We start from the raw sequence: 9832 nt of genomic DNA, 5'->3' as shown, positions 1-9832 counted from the left end.
TGTGTGTGTGTGTGTGTGTGTGTGTGTGTGTGTGTGTGCTTGTGATAATTTATATTTTTGTGTGTAAAATATGTTAGCCTACACATATGTTGTAGTTGCTCATCTTTGCCATGCAGTGTTATAGAGGCTGAGAGTGGAAAAGAACAGACTGTTTCTGTGAATCGTTATGCCTTCCACAGCCCAAGAATGTGGGGGAGGGGAGTACAGTACCTGTAGAAGGTTTCAGGAAAATCTCCAGGTTTTGTCTCTTACCGTATCTCGGAATCAGGACTCCTCCTTCAATGACTTTTGGTTTGGTTTGGTTTGGTTTGGTTTCCTGTGTAAATAAGCCAAGTGCTTTTCTAGGATCTCCTTTTAGTTGACCTTGTACCAGTGAACTGTACCGTCATGAAACTGTACCTTTTTCTATGCAAACTTCTAATAAAGTCTTCAATCAATCAATCAATCAATCAATCAATCAATGACTGCATATACCACTTGCTGGATGTACTGTATTTCTCATCATGTATTTAATTGACTGGAAAAGCAAGTACTAAGTTCTAAATTGAACATCCGTGACAAGATAGAGAATATGATTCCATGCCAAAATAAAATACATTTTAAATTGGAATAATATAACACAATTTAAATACATTACAAATACACAGTAGAGAGTGTAAATATCCTGTAACAACATGCGTTAAACTATTGTATTCATTCCCCTTCTATAGAAAACACTCCAGTAAACAGTAATCTCTAAAAGCATTATGTATTGCAAAATGGAAGAAATAGCAAATAGAAAATGTTTGAAAAATGTAGGGACACTGATATTAGGCTATTGAAACAAAATCTTTTACATATACACATTTTTGATGATGATTATGATGATGATGACCATGTATCTACCCCCCCCCCCCCCCTTTGCCCCCTTTGCCTGTCTCTAGTCTATTATACTCTCTAAGTTCAGCAACAACAAAAAAGTAAACACAAATCAATAAAATAATACAAAAATAAAAAAGGAGCGACAAATTAATATCTCCAAGGATAAACAATCACTGTAGTTCTGGAATGACAAGCTTCACACAAGGTCTAGTGAATGCACAACATCATTGACAAGATTAAGCTAAGACGGGTCCCAGCTGTATACATTTTGTTCTTATTCCAAGGGCCGATTGAGAATGTACTGTGGATGCCTCGTAAAGGATTCTCCAATCCAAGAGATACTGACATGATATATCCTTGCCGCAGAATGTCTACACAAGTCTTTTGGTCACCTAAATCTTAGTTGACCTAAACTACCGTAGTTTAGGTCTTTAACTATGTGTCCACTGCGAAGCCATTATTGACCTGAGGTTCGGGGCTCTTGTGGCGGACGTTTGAGGACCTCCGAGTCCTACCAATGATGAGATGATAGAGAGCTATCAGCGGTATGGGAAGCACAGGAACAGCAGAGAGGAGGATAATAATGGCAAACACCCAGTCTGGGTAAGGTGTGGCATTCTTTTCGGGGAAGCTCTCCTGTGGGGAAAGATAAGTCAGTGTGAGACATATCGTCCCTGTCAGTATATAACTTGTATATCCAAGTTTCAAATGTGTATGTTTTTGTGTAAATCAAAGCCCTACTTCATCACACATGTGTGTCGCAAATAAGTAGCGAAAATAGCAGATCTACAAGCACACACACCTCGCGATACGAGGCGTTGTTTGCTTGTATATCAGCTATTTTCACTATTAAAAAAGGAAGGTTTTGGACATACAAGGCTTCCACCCGACAACGGCGATATATTTCTGTCCTATTTGAGGGACACGGTGCCAATCATACAAGATACTCACACAGACACACACACGCACCCACACATGCACACAAGATAAAGTTAAATTACATTTAGGAGACTAAATAACACATGAGTCAAACATATTAGACTGAAACATTCATCTACATATTCAATCTTTTTGTAGCTATTTTTTTCACAAATCAATGGCATATTTTATACTTTGTTATGAGCATGTCATAATGACATACCCACGTTGAGGGACACCACGTTGAAAGAGGTTACGTCTGTCTGTGGGTTTATAAATATTTAACCAAGGAAAAGTATTAACAAGAGCTTGTGACTAAATAATAACTGTGTGATGCATTGGATGCATTGGAACACAGGAAAGGAGGCCGTTTGGGACATGCAGGTATAAAAGGTTTCGGTCCGGCAGTGGCGAGACTATACTCACATTGTTAGGGTCCCATGCAGAGTAGGTTGGTCTCTTTGATATTTGAACAGCAACATAGGCAACAAACACCACTAGGAGCATGAGAGGACAGACGACCGCCCAGCAAACCCTCCAGAAGATGTTGGGCCTCTTCCCTGTCATGGCCTGGAGGTCCTCACTGAAGCTATAGGAAGCAGAAGCAAACACACAACTCCAGCTGTCTATTGTTTATACCAATGTTCTTCAAAAGCTTTGTGCTCAAGGCACACCAATGGGCAAGTCAAAATCTCAAGGAACACCTTTTAATAGCGAAAATAGCTAATCTACAAACGTATTACATGTTTTTGAAATAAAGAATAAAAAACAACAAAGTTTCACTTATAAAGACATGCTGAAAATAGGGATGTTAATTTCTATTTTAAGGGTGTAGATAGAATTTGCCTCTGTATTTTGGAATAAGCGTGCACAAGTATTGATATATAAATTATGTTTTAACAAAGGCCAAATGGTGTGCTGAGGGCAAACCATTTGGGAACCACTGAGATATAGAATGAGTTACCGGCTGAGTCCATAGATGTAGACCACTCCAGTGACTTCAAAGAAAGCAATGAGAAGGAAGGGAACAGAGCCCACATAGTTATTAAAGATCTCTAGCCAGTAGTTCCCTGAACCCATGGTGAAGATCAGAGACAGGAGGAAGCACAGCAGACATATTAATCCTGAAACACATAGAGACGGGAGACTTGTAATCTGACTGCAACATACACATCAATTAAATGATCAGACAGAGGTTTGGTTTAGATTAATGTGGTAATGGGGATTTCGATGAGGAGAATGATAAGCATATTTGTTACCTACATTTTTAAGTGAAAATTTGAGTTAGTTAATTGTTAATTAATTATTATTGGTTATTGGATTTGGTAGTTATTTAGTCTTAAACATTTTTAAAACATGATGGTCAATCATAGTTGTACCAGTAAAAAAGCACATAATAAGTATGTCCATAATTACAGTATGTCCTCCACATCAGTTCCAAAGTTATTAACAAACTAGCCATTTGGCTAAGGAGGTTGATAGTCTGTTAGGACTGGGAAAAGGTTCTTGGCAAACTAAACTTCCAATTTCCAAACAATTACTGTGCTGTGGATGTGGGTCTTTATATTGTACACCTCACACAGTGGGACAGTTTGTATCAAGAGGCAAAATTCTGATAGGCACCTGTGAAAAGCTCTTTAGGAATCCACTTGGGTACCATGTTTAGTTCAACGAGGGGATTGAGGACACCCTCCAGGGTGCCAAACATGGTGGAGAGACCCAAACTGAAGAGCATGACGAAGAACAGCACGGCCCAGACCTGAGAGCCTGGCATCGACATCATGGCCTCAGTGAACACAATAAATGCAAGGCCAGTACCTGAGGCACTCTAGGAGCGGACATGAAGACATGCATGAAGACTGAACATAAACTAAGTACATTTTGAACCAGTATTTGGATGCACTTCGAGGTTTGATTGATTGATTGAATATTTTATTAGACAAAGATGTAAAACAGCACAGTCAAAATTACACCCCATTGGGGTCCTAGGTATGATGACTGAACATATTGTTGAATAATTGAATACAGTATGGTTCTTGCCAAGTCTTGGTCTGATTCTTTCTTTTTCTTTCTTTTTTTTAGGGGGGGGGGGGGACGGTGCCATGGCATTGGTTCGAACATCCCATTAGTCAGAATCTGGTGATGTTAACCTGGTGAAAAATACTATGCCTAAACCTAACCCAAACCCTAACCCACCTCAGTAAAATGAGATGTAGGACTAATGAGATTTCGGACTTATGGGCAGTCCCCTTTTGGGACACTGTGTCATCCCCACCACAATGAGTCTAAATTAAAACACCATGGAACTCAGTGAAAGTCTTACATTTTGACATAGTAAAAGGTAGAGTTCAGAAGATGAATTCATCAGAACCTTTCAAAGTACATCATGGCAACATTACCTGGTCAAGGAATGTTTGCAGATTGCAGGTCTTCAGGTTCAAACTGGACACCCGAGCATGAAATGTCCCATTCAGATGTTCATGCCAAGCATCATAGTTGTCAGATGTTATGTTTTGCTCCCCAATGTCAAACTCATTGGTTAGAGCCATGATGTTCCTGCAGATAAGAATTTTAGAATTGTCTTAATTATCACATTTCAAATGATGATTGTGGGGCAAAATCACCATGTCTAAAAACAATTTGTCAAATGCACACACACACACACACACACACACACACACACACACACACACACACACACACACACACACACACACACACACACACACACACACACACACACACACAGGGGTGTCGCACCAAATTCTGGGCCCTGGGTACAAAGATTCACTGCGGGGGTTTAACCCATGTATGCATTATTATACATTACATGCTTTAACTCTTGAAAAATAGCAGATATACAAGCTCACAGCGAGCTTGTAGAACTGCTATTTTTTAAAGATCGTGAAAATTTGTGCTAGTCTTTCAATATTTCAAATCCTTCTAAGGTTTTTTGAAAAACCTGTTTCTATGTCAGTGGTGCTTAAACCCATACAGTACAGTACATACCCGTTCATACAGGTGTTGAAGTTATTGTTGGCTTTAAATCCCAGGATGGCGAAGACAGAGATGGATGCATAGAGAGATGTACCACTGTTTACCAGACCAACCACAATTGTATCCTTCTCACAATTATTACTGGCAGAGGAAAAAAGAACAAAGAACATTCATTCAAAAACAGAATAGGGTGTAATTCGTGCTCCAACTAAAGGTTCATGCCGGTATTTCTACAGGAAGTCAAGTACAATCGTTTGCAGAGAGAGAAGCAGGAACCCCTACCTTTACATAGATTCCATATAGTGCACGACCATCAGTGTATTTTGGATTCATATAAATGTGTGTTTTCAGATATTTAACCACTTGAACCGTCAATACCTAATAAACTTGACCTTTCACTCTGTACTTAGTGTGCTCTTTTTTCCCCTCTACACCAAACCTCTTCGCCAAAATATCTACAAGCTCACAACGCCTTGCGCTTTTGGCTAGAGTCCTCAGAATATGGACACTAGGGTTCAAGTGGTTAATATATAAAAGGAGAAAAAAGTTTGTATCACAAAGATTTGGAGGCCCCCCCGTAGTAACTCTGAGGACCCCCTAGGGGTCCCGGACCCCCTGTCGAAGACCTCTGCCATAAATGCACCATTTTGGAGACAGTTCCCATTGGATACCTACTCTGGAGGATTGTAGCTGGAGAACACTATTAGACCACCAAAGGCAATTGAGAGAGAGAAGAAGATCTGAGTGGAAGCATCCAGCCACACCTGGGGGTTCTTAAGAGTCTCCCACTGAGGAGAAGGAAAAAAAAAACATTGAAATACAAAGTAGAGGGAATCATAAAACCATCTTCACCCTAAAAGCCCCACGGCGAAACATCCCATTGTGTAAACTTTGGAGATTTGAACGACTTAAACTGCACCAGAAAACAAACTACAAAATCAGTCTAGGGTTTCCTGACCCTTTAATGACTGAATGCACTTGCCTCAGGTGTGAAGAGGTAGATGAGTCCGTCAGTGGCTCCTGGCAGAGTGAGGGCACGCACCAGGAAGATGGTCAGTACCAGGTATGGGAACGTCACTGTCACATATACAGCCTGGAGAAATATTATGAAAGAGTCTAAAAGTCTCTGTTTCCAGTATGTAGATGTTTTGTTTGTTTTTTTCTTTAATTTTGAGAAAGGTTGGGAGAGAACGAGTCTCCTTTGTAACACAAATTGTTGGGAATGTGGATGTTTTTTTTTCTTCTTCATAATATTCAGGTCAGACAGTATTTCTTAGGGTTTATCATTTGAGCCACAAAGACACAGTAGAACAAATGTTGCTTTTTCCACAATGACTGAATACACTGTAGACTGTATGATCATGTTACAGCACAATGAAACATAATCATTCTAACTCAATATCTGTCACATGGCACATTTTGGCAGTCAAGGTCAGAGAAGATCTACACAGCTCAACTCTACATACTTCTTGATTGAACTAATTCTAACAACAGAAGAATTAAGATTGTGTTAAGATACAGCATTTAATAAATACACAAATAAATACCACCAGGGCCATAAATAATCCTGAGTGATAACTTTAATCTGAGAGGGTACAAATTTGTACAATCTCTGGATAAATTAGTACTTGTACTTTTAGGTGAAGATGTAAATTATCTATCGTGTAAATGTTTATGTAAACATCGGTGTATTCAGTGGGAATCAACCCATAATCATTATCTGACTCTGGACATTGATCTGTTCCACACACCTTGCCAATGGTCTCGATGCCCTTGATGAAACAGATGTAGACCAGACACCAGGCGGACACCAGGCTGGCAACCATGGCCCACTGCAGTGAGCCGCTGGTCTCAACGTTGGGAGTGATGTTCAGGGTCTCTCTGTACCAGAAGTAGTTCACTGACGTGCTGTCCACACACTCCTTTACATAGGCTGGTCATTTACGTAAACACACAAGATCAACAATGGTTGGTTGTTTGTTCATGTGCAAAGTAAAAGTATCAAATCAAAAATGTACTTAAAGTACCAAAAATAGAAAGTAGGTCTACTCATTATGCAGAATGTCCCATTTCACAAGTTTTGAAATATGTGTGTAAAAAATATTTCAGTAAAGTTTCAGTAAAGTAAAAATACCTCAAAATTGTAAAGTATAGTAATAGTAATTGTAAAGTAGGCCTACAGTACTTGAGTAAATGTATTTAGTTACTTTACACTGTGTGTGCGTGCGTGCGTGCGTGCGCGTGCGTGTGTGTGTGTGTGTGTGTGTGTTTTGGAGGAATACTTTTTTATTTATTTTTGTGTTTTAGTGCATATAGCCTATATTATTTTGCTTTCTTTTGTTTTGTCTTTGTTGCTGAGTCGGAGGCTGACTAGTAGGCTCTGCTGTTGCCTTTTCCAGTACTGATGATAGGAGGAGTTGGCAGCACAGAGGCTTTACTTGCATTGAAAGATGTTAATCAACTAATACAATACTTTGTAACTAAGTACCAATAGCCTTTTCACTATCTATTTGTAAGGCATACTTTTAAGTCTATTAACAAACATAGATACAGTGTGCCAGTAGGTAACCGGACAGGTTACTGGAGAGCTTTTCAATTTTTGCCCCCTAGTGGCGGAAAGAAATTACCTCTGGGAACTCAGATTGCTGGAGAAACTGCCTAAACAACGTAGGCCTAATGTTATTGTCATTTGAACTTTTCAGGAACTTTACACGAAGGCTTATAACAATTTCATAATTCTGAGTAACTGTCTTTACGCAAAGAAGCACCAGTCTTCAGATGAAAAATCAAACCTTGGTTCGAAGTGGAGCCGTGAAATTGAGCACTTCCAGATCTATGTTTTTGATTCTATGTGTTCCCCCCTGTGTGTGTGTGTGCGTGTGTGTGCCTGGCCTGAAAACAGCGCCCCTCCCTTAACATGTGTGGTCATAAAAGGTACTGTTCGAACTCAACGGGACAGTTCTCACTGGTGAGACAGGACACACATTGCCACTCAGAGGGAGACCATGGGCTCCGCCCACGGCTCCAAAAAAGTGATACGTTGAGCACACATTACCAACCACCACTCCAGATGAAATAGCGTCTTGAAAACAGGAAAGGATAACATTGGGAGGAATTTGAGTTTTTAAACAAAAATGTTGAATGTACTGTATGGACTGTATAGTATATTCTTGCCCACCTGTGTTATTGTCGGCGAGGGGACACTGGCTCCAAGGCAAGGGGTCCTGGAAGGAGTTGAAGAAGTACCAGAGGACATAGCCCACGATAGCATTATAGAACAAACACACCAGAAAGGAGACCACCAGGGAGGAAACACCTAAACAAAGAAAGTTGTTGTTGTTGTAGCCTATTTGTCAAGTACATTTGCACATGCAGTACAGCACATATTGTCTTGCTCAGGGATACTAAATCCTCCTTTTCAATCTTTTTAGACAACTACATTATTGTAAGTGAGCCAAGGGTCCATCTGGTGATCTTCAGATTCCCAGACGACCTCTCACTCAGATACACAAATGGTGCATTCCTATACCGGCTCCCCCCCATAAGTGCTACAGTATAATGCACTACTACATTCAACCATTTACACATCCACGTTGGTTGGAGGGAACCATGCATGCAAGGAAATTGTGCAAATATGGGTTCAGTGTCTTGCACAAGGACACTTTAAATCAAACCAGAAACCATCTGATTCCAAGACAGCCACTCCTGAGCCCTGTTTCATTTTGTATGGTGTTTAATACTTTAATGGTCAGCAACAAATACTGCAGTGCAAACATCTTGGAGTGTTGATTTAACTTTAATTGTCTATTTGTCTATCTACAGTTTCATTCGCACAGAAGTTCATTCCACAGAATCCATTAACATATACTGTACACACAAACATTATGACGTACCGACTCCACCCAGAAAGGGTGAGATCTTGTACCAGACGCTGATGCTGCCCTTCCTCATCTTCTGTCCTATTGCCAGCTCCAGGTAGAGCAGAGGAAGACCCTCAAATACCAGCGCTATGAAATAGGGGATGAGGAAAGCCCCTGAGAAAGAACAGTGAATGAATGACGATGATGATGAAGATGGCCGGTGCAGCAAGTTGTTGTCTTTCAACATAATATAGACTACTGTACTGCTCTCAATGTGAGGTCACTGTCTGGGGACCACCATGGGGCACTTCAACTAAATGACCAATTGGACCCATTTGGACACTGGGACAAGGGTTTTACTCTGTTGACTGGGATCTCAGAGATAAACATAAATGGGAGCCTGTGGCCTAATGCATATACAATTTTATGACACGATTTTGTTATGACACTGGCTTTCATATTGTCTTTTGTTGGTCACTCCCGACGACCTAGAGAGAGACGAATAACAGAATATACAGTATATGCAATCACTGAGCTAAAAATTTAAATCTGTGTGCCCTTTCCCAGAGCCAATGTATTTAATACTAGGCTGATATTATTAAACAAATGACATCACACACTACAGTGTGAGTGTACGCAGTTTCACTGACAAAATTTCAAAGCGTTTGAATAGTTCTCATAGTATATCAAACTAGACTGCACTCTGTCGAGGTGCCAACTTGCGTCTTGTGCACTCGTACTCGTGCCCATGTATTGTCTACGTGTGCACCAGCAGAGCTCACCATGTTATTTATATATCAGGTCACACTTGTTGTTGGTGACGTCACCATCAATGCTGGTCCCTGATTGGCTACTAGCGTAAACACAAACAGATAGGCGACAGATAAGCGACCGAACACAGTACTTGCCCACTCTGCTGGCGCAAGTAATGACACCAAGATGCTATTAGATGATACTAATACTGTGTCAACAACAGAAAGCATCTCACCTCCTCCGTGGATCTGGCAAAAGTAAGGAAAACGCCACACATTGCCCACTCCCACAGCAAAGCCAATGCAGGACAACAGGTACTCGGTCTTATTGGCCCACTTAGGTCTCTCCTTTACCTCCTCGGACACTCCCAGATCCTCCATTCTATGCCTTCTGCTGGACTGCCGTTATGCGACCTGGGTCCTGGAAGCAGATAGGCAGAAGAG

At 40.6% G+C, this 9832-nt stretch overlaps 1 protein-coding gene across 1 annotated transcript; it reads right to left on the bottom strand.

Moving 5' to 3' along the window:
• Positions 1 to 1296: 1296 nt before the first annotated feature.
• Positions 1297 to 9769, bottom strand: LOC308293143 (sodium-dependent neutral amino acid transporter B(0)AT3-like; the record flags this gene model as incomplete). The annotated part of the gene is made up of 12 exons (XM_080735577.1): positions 1297 to 1497; positions 2206 to 2368; positions 2744 to 2903; positions 3403 to 3607; positions 4179 to 4335; positions 4789 to 4917; positions 5452 to 5564; positions 5759 to 5869; positions 6528 to 6709; positions 7955 to 8092; positions 8670 to 8810; positions 9625 to 9769. 12 exons carry the CDS (start codon positions 9767 to 9769, stop codon positions 1297 to 1299), a joined length of 1845 nt encoding a protein of 614 aa, XP_080591703.1.
• Positions 9770 to 9832: the final 63 nt, after the last annotated feature.

The sequence above is a fragment of the Nannobrachium achirus genome, assembly GCF_963921795.1.
Source record: "Nannobrachium achirus genome assembly, chromosome: 10".
Taxonomy (NCBI): Eukaryota; Metazoa; Chordata; class Actinopteri; order Myctophiformes; family Myctophidae; genus Nannobrachium; species Nannobrachium achirus.
The sequence above is the reverse complement of the archived record's forward strand: the minus strand, read 5'-3'. Positions and strand labels throughout refer to the sequence as shown.